The sequence below is a fragment of the Pogoniulus pusillus genome, chromosome 4, assembly GCF_015220805.1.
Source record: "Pogoniulus pusillus isolate bPogPus1 chromosome 4, bPogPus1.pri, whole genome shotgun sequence".
Classification (NCBI taxonomy): Eukaryota; Metazoa; Chordata; class Aves; order Piciformes; family Lybiidae; genus Pogoniulus; species Pogoniulus pusillus.
The window spans coordinates 30,110,753-30,124,356 of NC_087267.1; the positions used below are offsets into that span (position 1 = coordinate 30,110,753).

A 13,604-nucleotide genomic window follows, 5' to 3' on the forward strand; every position below is an offset into this window, starting at 1 on the left:
ATTTGCTCCACTTGCCCTCTCATTTAATTCTGCTGTGGTGTCAAATTTTTCTTCGTCTGCTTTTTGCAGGAAATGTTGGGTATCTTGTAAGCATAAAGTATATGCAGAGACCTTTGGAAGCTCTCTTTTATTAACTTGCAAAATCTACAAGATACAAAGGCAGAGAGTTGCAGAAATGTAATGGAAGCTTTGCTACTGCATTTGCTTGTGACGCAGGGGTTTGAGACTGTAAAAGCACAAATACACCAAAACCATGCTTTGATGCAAAATGCTACGTGCTTGATGCAAACAACAAACAACCCTTTCCACTCTATATAGTGCTTCATAAATATGCATTTATTTCCTCAGCTTTCATCAAATTTACATTTTTAACCAGTGTCTCAGTGTCAATATTTGTCAGAAGCAAACCATGGAATTTCATGTACTTCTAAATCTGTAGTTCTGAAGTTAAAAACAAATCCATGGGCATTTCCATAAAGAACTGAGCCAACCTAAATTCTTCTATCAGAAAGTTACATAAGATTTGAAGTTATTACACCATGTGCTGTATTTACATAGTTATCTAATTTGTTATTTACATTTTTCAAATACTGTAGTCATAAATTTTTTTATATTGTACATTGCTTTAAAGTTTTATTACACAAATTCCTTAACAAACATTTCAGACACACTCTCAGTATTTCACATGAGTTGTAGGAAATTACTGCCCAATTTTACTAGTGATGTGTCAAGGTGCCTGCTTTGTAAGAAAATGCATATTACAAAGGAATTTCATAATGTTCAGAATATTGAATTGTGGGGAAAAAAATTGAGTATTTGGGATGTAATAATGATATTTCCTTTCCTATGTAATACTTTCCTTGGAATGACATTTTACCTGAGATGTAGAACTGTTAAATGAAAGGTGGTATCTTTTCAATAAAATTATGTATTTTGTGTAAAGCTTAAAGCATTGAAAATTTGAAATTTTACATACATTTTGGCCTTCTGTTTGCTGAAAATGATTCCTTTATGTATAGATGTATAAATGTTATTTATATAGCTGTATCATATTTTCCTGGAAAATCTGTAGCTATATATATAAGCATTGTTACTATATTAGGAAACTTCCCACTCTCCTTAAAAAAAGCAATGTGCTCAAGTACAATATTCAACTTCTGACACAGACACAACTGTAAATGTGGCCTCTAATGTTTAATACTTTCTTCCAGGGGAAGTAAGAGGCACCTGATGAATTTGGAAGACATGGCAAACAACTTAATGTGGACCAAATGAAGGAAATTTTATACTTTCAGTCCCATAAACGTTATGCAGGAGCATGTGACACAACAGACGACTTTGGGTCAACTTTCCATGTTACATGTAATCAGCTTAATAACATCTTAACAGAAAAAAATTAAGCATAGAAAACTCTTACAACATTGTACATTTAATGCTGTGTGTCCTCTCTCGTTACAATAATACATATTTCTATTAACAAATGATTGTAGCTACTAAGTTTAAAGCAAATGGTAATAAATCTCAGACTTCTTTTATTCTGTTATTGGTAGACACTCTGTTAGGCACAATATGATATTCCCTGTAAACATAAATTTCAATACATTAGACCATGAACTGAGTTTATGGAAAACAGTTTATGGACACTTCAGAAAGAGATCCACTGCACACTCTAGGCACAAACGCAGCAATCTAGGAGGCCATCACAACCAAAACCCTCAGCTGACACCAGTGGAACAGAAATACACCCTAGTCATCAAACACTACTGGTTCTGATTTTTTTTTCCTTTCTGTGAAAGTTTTCATGTATTTTTTTAAATACAGATCTCATAATCACGTTGGTAAAGATGTGTTTTATTCTATTTACCCTGAAACACCTTATTATTATAAAGTCAGTGTCAAGAACCTAAGGCTTCCTGAAACAAGTAATGCAGAGAATACATCTAGAAAGCTTTCTTCAAAATATGTGTCTATTTTTAAGGGCTTGAAAATAACCTTCCAATAACAAGTCATAAGAGAAAACCTCTTGAAGATCATGTTTCCCAAACTAAAAAGTGCACTACTTTCTGTGCAGTGTTGTGCAACTCAAGAACTAAACATATGAACAACAATTCCCAGCTTCCACTATATTGTTTATTGCAACTCTCACCCTTAACAATCTGTATGAGTAGGGTAGGTACAAATTAATACAACTTATTTACATGGAACAGAGCAACATCAGAATTCATATCTGAAAATATTTCTTGAAAATAAATAGTGCATTTAAATTATGTAAGCTGTAAGAAATTATTCAGTATCCCAAGATTATATGAAGAAATGTTAACTTCATTCTATAAAGCCATAGAGGACTTTTATTCTGCTAATGATACAAGAGTGATCTGAGTACATAGTTATAGTTACTGGGAACCATCCTCCTCACTTCCTCTGAGTAATTAGGAAAAGAAAAAAGTAATATTAATTAACAAAAAAGCTTTGGAAAGGTAGATTAATTTTCCTTTTCTAACACGTTAGAAATGGAGTATAAGGCAACAACTGAGATAAAAATACATCTTGCTTTGCAAATCAAGCTTCTTAACACGTTTCTTAAAAGTGAACTTTCATGCTGAAAAACTGAAAGGCCTTGAAAGAAAAGCTTTAATTACTTTGACAAGACCATGCCTTCTATCTCATTTGATATTTTAAAAGCACTCCAAAATACACAGAGCAGGATTTATTTTAGTGATACACACGACTCTCTGTCTTTAAATAACTCCTTTGTATGGCTACAAAGCCTCTACAGCGCCCTGAAAGACTGAGTAACATTTAGAGAAATGCCACCCATTTCCATTGCAGCCTTTTATATTCTTATGTCACTGAAGTACTCTAACCCGATTCCATGGAGAAACAACAGATGGTGTGTGAATAACTCTGTCTTCTGCATTGTAACTCTACCTTAAAACACAGGACTTGCTGTCTCATCTGGTCTTTATGACTATGAAATGGGGTTGGGTTTTTTTTTTCTACTCAAAATAAATGACTTTTACTGGCCAAAACTGGCTGATAAAAGTCAAGGAAGGTAAAACACAAGTAATGACAAAATCATTCCATAAGTAGCTTTAAGCCTTGGAAACACATAAAAAACTGCTCAAGAGAAACCAGACAGACTGCAATTCTCCTAATTAGAGATGAGAAAAAAAGAAGAAAATGAAGTGACAGACTTCTGAACTCATTTTTCATGCTGAACGGAAAAGTTCACTTTCAAGTTTCTTCACTGCTTGATATCTGACTTTGGCCATTTCTTTGGTATTCTGTTCTCATTCTGCAAATTCTAACAGAATTTTAATGGTCATCTTAATTCAAATGAAAGAGCAATGAGCTGAAAGCACAACCAGGACGACACACGCCATAATACTGCAGAACATGTCGGGTCTGAATGATTTCTGGTTCTTTATATTCATTTCTTGTAATGATTGGGGGCATCTGCAAATGCAAACTTCAGTCTGTAGGCCTCTGCTAGTAGTACACTAATTTCTTCATTTCCCCAGTGTACCGTGGGCAAGTTTTGCAAAAATATCAGCAACTCCTAGATGAAAAGACAAAAAAGAGAAACATTATTGTTTGGTTTTTTAATACCAGAGCAATAGCAATCTATTACTTATACAATGATTTTTTCATAGCACCTCAGTATGCCAAACCTGAGATCTCATCCTGTAACTCTCACAAAAATACTTGCTATTCAATCTTTTGGTTCAGAAATCAGCTTCCTCCTAATGTCCAGCCTATACCTCCCCTGGCACAACTTGAGATTATGTCCCCTTGTTCTGTTGCTGGTTGCCTGGGAGAAGAGACCAACCCCACCTGTCTACAACCTCCCTTTAGGTAGTTGTAGACAGCAATGAGGTCACCCCTGAGCTTCCTCTTTTCCAGGCTAAACAACCCCAGCTCCTTCAGCCTCTCCTCATAGGGCTTGTGCTTCAGGCCCCTCACCAGTTTCATTGCCCTTCTCTGGACACATTCCAATACCTCGACATCTCTTAAACACTTGACAATTCAAGTTCTAGAAGTTTCCAACTGTTTTGCAAATAGTTTTTTAAAAATAATCCATATGTATCTTCTACTTTCAAGATGTTCAACCTTTTAAGATGTTGAACATGCCCAGATTATGTAAGTATCTCTATGCTAGGTATGAACCAGAGGACTATCTCCACTTCCTCTTTAAGGAGATGTAGAATATTAATCTATTTTTTAATACCTTAAACGTTTTTATAACCTCTGTGACTAGGAGGCAGACAGTTACAAAGTGAAGTTGCTGACTACACTGAAGAAGTGCTGTAATTCTCTTCTCTAATTAGTCTTTTCACATATAAACATGAAGAGTATCTCATGATTTCTGATGGTCTGTTTTCTAGGCGTGCTTTTTATATAGACAGCAAATAACATTTCATGCTCTTTGAACATTAACTACATAGCAATACAGATAAAATTAATTGATAGAGGTAATTTCAAATAGGTATTTGAAAAGGTTCTAAAATGTGGATTCTGGCTTTAGTAGTGCATGTGCTTTACAGAAATAACATGCTATCAGTAAGTATGTTGGCCCAAACTCCAAGATCTATGCTGAACTGTGATGCACACAATCAAATCCCATTGACTGCACTTCAAGGGATCCTTCAAAAGGGTTGCTTGAAAAACGTTTGCTTCCTGTCCCATCACCGAATGGCCAAAAGGATGCTTTATCTACCTGCGTTGTTGCCCATCTGAAGTATAGTTTGTGGTCCAGGACACAGCACTATACAACTGGGTATGTTCTCAGAATTGCAGTTGGTTGCTAATTCTGAGGGTTTAAAGAAATACTTCCCAGTTAGTTCAGATGTTTTTCCTGACATTCTGACACTCTGGTGCAAAGGGATGATACTTTCCTATCTACACACAAAAATTTAGAAAATAAATGTCAGTTACTCCCACCTCAGTTCCCAGCCCTGATTTCCCACTTTCTTGGCTTCTTGCCCTGTGTCCCAGGTCGAGACTATAGGGTTAAAATCTTCTGGGGACTATTCAATCCCATAATTCTGCTATCTCTTTATAAACTCATAACAAGGTCAGTCCATTCTCCTTTCCTCCTCCTCCTGCCCTGTGTGTGTGGTGGGAGCCACTTTATCAGGAAGAACATGTGAGCAGTCGGCCTCCAGGGGCTTGTTTAGGCCTCTTTGGGTGGCAGAGGCATTGGGGGGGGTGGGGGGGGTGTGATAGTTTGGGTGTTTCCTGCCCCCCCCCCCCCCCCCACTTTGAAAATCACCCAGACTAGACTCAGCTGGCTCTGGAAATTGAATGAAGCTTATATTTACAGCTCAGCACAATACACAAGCAGATATGTACAGTATATACAGCAATATACAAGGTAAAAGGTAATACAGAAACACAACAGCCTTCCCAGAAACCTGAGTCCCCAGGAGGGGCTCCCAACTGCCCCTTCACATTCCCCCTACTCCTCTCAACCTTACCCCAGTCCCAAGGAAGAATGGAGGTTTGGCCAGGGGGTTAGGAAGCAAAGTGGATTAGTCAGAGAGACAGCAGAGAGGGGTGAGGTCAGAGATGCAGCTCAGCCAGTTCCCCAGCAGAAGCTGTGCCTTATCTGTGTTTTGATTCTTGTTTTTATGTATCTCAGCAAGCCAATGAGGGAAGTAGACATCACCATTGTTTTCCTTCCACAGCCTGTAATCTAGTTCTTCTCACCAAAACATTCTAGCTAGCTTCGAACTAGTGCAGGAGGGAGAACTGAAGCACTGGGGAGTATTAGATTTAGTTTTTGGGGTGGGGGAAAACTCAAGGGGGTTTGCCAGGGATGTGGTAATTGCTTAGTAATGTCTACCTCTGTATTGCTCTCTAAATATAATTCTGTATCTTTTCTCCAATTTCATTTGAGAGTTTAATTTCTGTCACTATCTTTAAAAAAACACAACACTCTGAAATACTTTACTATGGATCAGTTATTTCCTCTCTCTCCTTAGGTTTTAGCAAAATTCATTTCCAAGCAGTCTAAGCCCAGGAATAGAGGTAACAAGGAGCTCAATGGGACAGTGCTGGAACACTCAGTTCTGACGAAGGCACCAAAATCTACCACGATCTGCAGCAGCACAAAGCTTCAGATCCTCATCTGTATGTTGAAACTTACCAGCTGCCATTCTTTGAAAGATTAACTACGGCAAGTTCTCTCCTGAGCTCATGCCAATGACAATTTTGAAAGGCTAGTAATTTGGCCAAACTTGGAAACTAGGTTTGTTGACACAAAAGGTCGCAACCTGCCAGCGTTATGAAAAACCCACCACAGGCCAAGCATTAAATTCACATTTCAAACTTTCCAAAGAAAAGATCACCCAGACAGACCCCTTGTCTTATGATTTTGTTTTGACAAAAACATTCCTTACATTTTAAGCTGCAACAAAGCAGAAAAAGGTTTTGCATGAGTTACATCACAACAAACAACGTGGGATTTTATGATGGGAGTTTTAAGGCAATCTTAGAAATAAGTGCAGTTGTTAAGCCTGTTTGCCTGTTCTAGGTGCTCTATTTTTGCAGAAAAAGAATGAGGGCAATCTGTGCACATTTGTGTATGTGCAGATTTGTGAGCATGTGAATATCTACATTTTTGCATGAATATGTTTGTTAAGATTTACTCTAAAGAACAGGGGTACAATTAAACCTGCAACCATTTTCTGGCTGTAAGTCAGATTCCTGCAATATCATGTGTAAGTATACAGTGAAATTGTTCTTCATAGAGCTTTTGTTTTTCTTCTCCCTTTCTTCCTCCTCTGCACCTGCTTTCATGGAACACGGCTGTAGGATCCCTTGGCAAAGGGTCCTGTGATTTCAGGAAACAGCAAAGAGCAGAAATTTACATAGGTTTTTTTATGTGTGTATGAGAGAACTATTTTGGCTTCATCTATTTCATGGTCTTGCTATACTGGCACATGTAATATGAAACAAGAAGGGACAGAAGTTGAGCAGTACTATATATTTAGTCATAAAAAATAAGTAGCAATAGAGAGTCAGCACAAGAATGCTTCTATGACACTTAAGAGAACACATTTTTAATAGAGTGTCACACAACTGCCAAAAATCCAATCCTGTTTTTCATTTTCTTTTTTTATTGTTATTTACTTAGTTGACAATTACATTGGTAACTGAAATTAATAAATTAGCAGTAAGAAGTAGGAAGGTTGTAGGGAGGGATGATGAGTGCTGACTTCCATGAAAGTTCTTTCATGCAAAAGTAATATTCAACCAGCTCTAAGACACAGTAGTTAGTTCAGTGAGTTTCATTAAATTACCTTTTTTACTGTTTGCATTGCCAAGACTTCACTGTTGAAAATTCATGATTCTGATAGTGGAGAATATTATGCAGTTCAAACCACTACACAAACTCCTGGTGTGGAGTGGTACACATGAATGATACTGCTTGAGCAGTGTTTTCATTTTCCTTTGGGCTCCTGGACAAATAAATTTGGCCTAAACCAACCCTCCACACAGTGGAGAACCATAAGCCTTCTAGCAGACCTCAACACTTGCACTTTGAAGAACATCACCCGGTGAATGCAGTACAGGACATAGTGTGCCCAGGTGGCCAAGAGAGCCAATGGCATCCTGGCCTGCATCAGGAACAGTGTGGCCAGTAGGACAAGGGAGGTTATTCTGCCCCTGTACTCAGCACTGGTCAGGCCACACCTTGAGTATTGTGTCCAGTTCTGGGCTCCTCAATTCAAGAGAGATGTTGAGGTGCTGGAACGAGTCCAGAGAAGGGTGACAAAGCTGGTGAAAGGCCTGGAACACAAACCCTGTGAGGAGAGGCTGAGGGAGCTGGGATTGTTTAGCCTGGAGGAGGCTCAGGGGTGACCTCATTGCTGTCTACAACTACCTGAAGGGACATTGTAGACAGGTGAGGGGTGGCCTCTTCTCCCAGGCAACCACCAATAGAACAAGGGGACACAGTCTCAAGCTGTGCCAGGGAAAGTATAGGCTGGATGTTAGGAGGAAGTTCTTCATAAAGAGAGAGTGATTTGCCATTGGAATGGGCTGCCCAGGGAGATGGTGGAGTCACCATCCCTGGAGGTGTTGAAGAAAAGACTTGATGGGGTACTTAGTGCCATGGTCTAGTTGACCGGATAGGGCTGGGGGATAGGTTGGACTGGATAATCTTGGAGGTCTCTTCCAACCTGGTTGTTTCTATGATTCTATTAAGCTATTCAACAGCTAGTGAACAAAACCTAAGCTGTTTCAGCGTGAGATTACATTGGTTACACATTCAGCCTGCTACACTGATTATTTGTGGCAATCATACATGTTTTTCAAACTAGCAAATGATAGTATACATTTGTGAAACAGATAATTCCTGTAGATGAATGAATTCCACTATATCAAATTTTGACAGCAAGTTGCCCATGCTGGATATTGTCTATCAGAAAATTATTATGAAAATAAACTATATTTTCTTTAAATCTTCTACATAGCAATCCCCTTCACAAACATATGGCTGCTCGAAGATTAAAAAGGAAGTAAAATACATTCACTTATATTGACTTTGTTACATTTACCTCTTGAAAGCACTGAAGGTACATCTTATAAAACAAATCATATTTTCTAAAATAAACTTGCAGTTTTAGAGGTTTGTTTGGAATTGACCCATGGAGAACGAGATAAAACATTCTTTTCTCCCAGCAGACAAAGCAGAACAACAGAAATCAGGCACTCCAAGCTTAAGGCTGGAAACCTCAAATCATTCAATTGCATGCTCTTTATTGAACATGCAAACACTACATCTTTAATCTATACTACAAGAAAGTAAACGCATGGATCAAGTCTGAAATAGCACTATCAGTGAAGCTTTAACTTAAAACTCTAGGGATCAGCTGCAAACTCATTAATAATTTTCATCAGAATTGAATATATGAATAAATGGCAGAACAATTCATCCATTATCTAACTCCATGTCTGAGTGGGCATTTCGCCATTCTTCTTAACAGAAAAGACTTCTTCCTTAACTGCCCATCGAAGTCTAAGACTGATATTGACCAGTGAATATGCATTATAAATCCATGTGAAGTAACTTGCAAACAACACACTACTTGAGTGGTTTTCTAAAGACGAGGCTTATCTTTCAGTGGTCTATTACGCAGCTCCAAAACTGGCTTAAACAGCAATAAAAGTTACATCTTGATAAAAATAAAGTAGAGCTTAGCAAATTTCCTTAACTTCTAAAGAATTTCATTGATGTCTGAATATGGAGCATTCTTTGAAAAACAATATGTCACAGTATCACAGTATCATCAAGGTTGGAAGAGACCTCATAGATAATCAAGTCCAACCCTTTACCACACAGCTCAAGGCTAGACCATGGCACCAAGTGCCACGTCCAATCCTGCCTTGAACAGCCCCAGGGACGGCGACTCCACCACCTCCCCAGGCAGCCCATTCCAGTGGCCAATGACTCTCTCAGTGAAGAACTTTCTCCTCACCTCCAGCCTAAATTTCCCCTGGTGTAGCTTGAGGCTGTGTCCTCTCGTTCTGGTGCTGGCCACCTGAGAGAAGAGAGCAACCTCCTCCTGGCCACAACCACCCCTCAGGTAGTTGTAGACAGCAAAAAGGTCACCCCTGAGCCTCCTCTTCTCCAGGCTAAACAATCCCAGCTCCCTCAGCCTCTCCTCATAGGGCTTGTGCTCGAGGCCTCTCACCAGCCTTGTCGCCCTTCTCTGGACATGCTCAAGCATCTCAATGTCCCTCCTAAACTGGGGGGCCCAGAACTGAACACAGTACTCAAGGTGTGGTCTAACCAGTGCAGAGTACAGGGGCAGAATGACCTCCCTGCTCCTGCTGACCACACCATTCCTGATGCAGGCCAGGATGCCACTGGCTCTCTTGGCCACCTGGGCACACTGCTGGCTCATGTTCAGGCGGGTATCAATCAGCACCCCCAGTGTAATCCCCTTTCCCTCAAAAAAACAACCCAACACCCAAAACAAACAAACACACCCCCCAGCCCCGGTCTTTGGATTTAGAGAAATAAACAAACATATTAACATTTAGTGCCATGGTCTAGATGAGTGGATAGGGCTGGGTGATAGGTTGGACTGGATGATCTTGGAGGTCTCTTCCAAACTGGTTGATTCTATGATTCTATATTCTAATTAATATTTAAAGTTGACCTTAGAATTTTATCTGAACCCACTGAATTTACCATTTACACTTACAAAAGAGTAAGAAGATTACAAGAACAGCGACTCAAGAATATTCACTTACTTTTATTCGGTATTCTTAGTTTTTCTCCACCAGATAAAGTAGGAACCACTGGGATCCACATGTAAATAATGCATCCACACTAACTGCTTACATTAATTTTCCTATTTACATTCTGAATTAAATTATGATACACTCTTTGAAATGTGATGAATCATGAGTTGAATTACTACTTACCCTAACAAAATAATTAATTATAAAGCAGTTGGGATATTTCAGAAAATTCACTCTAACAAGCAGTATTTGTAAAATATTCTCAAAATAATTACTCTGTTTACTTAAATAATATTAAAATGGCACCAGGGCAGGCAGCAGATTGTCAGTAGAGCTGGAATTTCCACAATTCTAGTCCACATTTTGGCTGCATCTACAACAAATACGCTCAAAATTACACCCTTTGTGTTTGGAAAACAAAGCACTCAAGCATCACTGAGCTCTTTTACTGCACTCAATACCCATATTAATCTCTTGAACTTCAAGGTCTAACTTGTGGCCTAGCCTGCCAGCACTTCAGTCTATATGTGGCAGTTGCTCTATCTTGCCAACTTCCTTTCCTCATTGCCATTCAAGCAGTGGAAAGTTTCTCCCTGACTGGGGAAAAATCACAGGTATCTGAGGTAGGTACAATCAGCAATTAGTTCCTCCTCTATGGAGTAACTTTGCTAAATCACAAACATAACAAACTACAAGAAACAAACTTCAAATTAATGTTTACTTATACCTCTGCTTAAAATGCAAGGAAAACAATAGTTTCAAAGTGTTAAAAACCTCAGCATTAAAACCTCACCAATGAAAACACAGCCTCATTACTTTCTTGACTCAGTCATGACTGGCCAGGTCTGCTCTGAGAAATTGCAAGTCTCTGTGTGCTAGTGCAACAGTTGGACAAAAAAGTACTACACACACCAGAGGATGCTCAAGGTGCTACTTAGATATGCTTCTCCCTCCCATCAAATACAAGAGAAAACATAAAGATTTTAGCAAAAGCCACTAGCACAGTGAAGGGGCTGCAGCAGATGTTATATCAGGAGAGTGTAAGAAAAACATGGAATTTTTCAGCTGGAAGAAAAGCAGGGTAACATCTAGAAGGAGTTTCCACTACATACTATGAATGTTATAAAGAAGAAAGAATGGCCAAGAGGTAATGGTAACAAAGCTGTTGTAAGAAAAAAGTCCTTTTCAATGAGGGTGCTTGTGCAACTTGCCAGGGAAAACACAGAATTCATCCACTGGGATTTTCACAGCTCACCTGGACAAGCCCCCAAACAAGTTGACCCAATTCTTGATGCTTGTCTGCCTTTCTGCACTGCAAACCTCCCTTCTACACTGAATTTTCCAGCACTTTGTTTTGGTAAAGAACATGGGCTTCTTTAGAATAGAAATCCATAACCAAATGAAAAAACCTGCTACATGTATTTAAATTAATATGTATTCTAGAACTGTCCCATCCACTAATTAATCGAGGCTAGACAGTGGTATACTTGCTGGAAATGCTGTCATAATAAAAGCACCGTCACAAGTCAGGAATGTAAAAGAATGAGGTCTATGCTATAAACAACATTGCTAAGCAATGGTTACTGCCAGATACAAAATTATTCCTGAGGGAAAAATACCTTATCACACAACTTCTAATACATACTTGTATCTATATATGTATATAGATCTAAAAGAAAACACTGGACTACAAGATAGATATCTAAAAAATAAAATATTTCCACAGCCCTTATTTTTCAGTCTATTCCTCAGTTTCCTCTAAAACCAAAATAGTCATGCTCTGTTCTTTGCAATCTAAGTCACAGGATCACAGGATATTGGGGGTTGGAAGGGACCCCCAAGGAGATCATCGAGTCCAATCCCCCTGCCACAGCAGGACAATACTACCTAATACAGATTACAGAGGAATGCATCCAGACAGGCCTTGAAAGTCTCCAGAGAAGGAGTCTCCATAACCTCTCTGGGGAGCCTGTTCCAGTGCTCCATGACCCTTACAGTAAAGAAGTTCCCCCGTGTGCTGAGGCAGAACCTCTTGTACTGCAACTTACACCCATTGCTCCTTGTCCTATCACAGGGAGCAAGTGAGCAGAGCCTGTTCCCCTGTTCCTGGCCAGCCCTCAGATACTTATAAACATTTATCAAATCCCCTCTAAGTCTTCTTTTCTCCAGACTAAAAAGCCCCAAGTGCCTCAGCCTCTCCTCATAAGCCATGCCCTCCAGTCCCCTAATCATCCTCGTAGCCCTCTGCTGGACCCTCTTCCAATCAAAACTGAGTATTAAAAAACTTCACAAAACACATTTTTAATGATTACTACAAAGTTATCTGTCTCCTTCTCCTACATTGAGGCTGTAACCCAATGAAACCTCAGTTCACTAAAAGAATCTTAAAAAAAAAAAAAAAAACAAATCCAGAAGAAAAAGACAGCAAATTTTGTCATGCTTTGCAATCTGGTTCATTAGGAAGTCCCTTTATAATGTGAAGTCTGCTGCAATCCTTTTAATCTATAGTTTTTAGGAGAAGAATTGGCAATAATTCTGGTTTTTTGTTAGTGGCTATCTATAGTTTTTATGCTATTTGTTGTCACACCCACTCTAACTGTGTATGTGGATCTTGAAGGAATCAGGAACAGTAAAACCAATTATAGAACAAATAACACGTTGGTGGTTTAATAAAACATAAAATTGTTATTCTAATGAGCTTATCACAAAGTTCTCTTCTGTGATAAAGCAATTTATTTACTTTGAAAACTCAGTTCAGATTTCTTTGTGTGAATTATTGAAACATTCAACTGCATTTTTTTTAAACAGAAGAAACTTAACAGAACATAAACCCCAGTAATAGAACAGTGGGGCGTTTTATTTCTTGTTAATATAAAAATAGCAATAACTAAACTTAAAATCAAATTTGAGCATACTGAGGAAATTAATAGAGTTAGTTTTTAACGTCAAAAATGAGAACCAGTCTATTAATTCAGCAAATAAAGACAGTCCTAAAATACAGTATTTTTCTACGAGTGCTGTTAATCTTCCTGCTGCTAACTGCAATGTAATTATGGTCTGAGTACTTCTGGTCTAACACAGCTCTATTTTGTATTGATAGGCAAAACGTGCAATCTTACTACATTTTATGATCATGAACTTCTTGCTATTATGCTTTAGGACTGCATATCACTAAACGGAAGGTAAATTAACTTTATACATAATCTTTCATTATTCAATAAGGAATTGCTAACAGCTATATTTTGAACAAGTACTGTATCAGTTACACAATATGCACACATTTGAAATACTGCAAAATGTATGCTGGCAATTTGATTAAATGCTTCTTTATAAGAGTTATTTGTGCT

The 13,604-nt window shown here is 38.5% G+C and overlaps 1 protein-coding gene across 1 annotated transcript in view; it reads right to left on the minus strand.

The window, feature by feature from the left end:
- Nucleotides 1-315: 315 nt before the first annotated feature.
- TBC1D22A (TBC1 domain family member 22A) overlaps nt 316-13,604 on the minus strand; it is a 187,107-nt gene continuing 173,818 nt past the window's right edge. Inside the window, exon 13 of the mRNA XM_064142446.1 lies at nt 316-3,559. Coding sequence (XP_063998516.1) covers nt 3,431-3,559 — 129 coding nt within the window. The 3' untranslated portion in view covers nt 316-3,430. The remainder of the gene's footprint in view (nt 3,560-13,604) is intronic.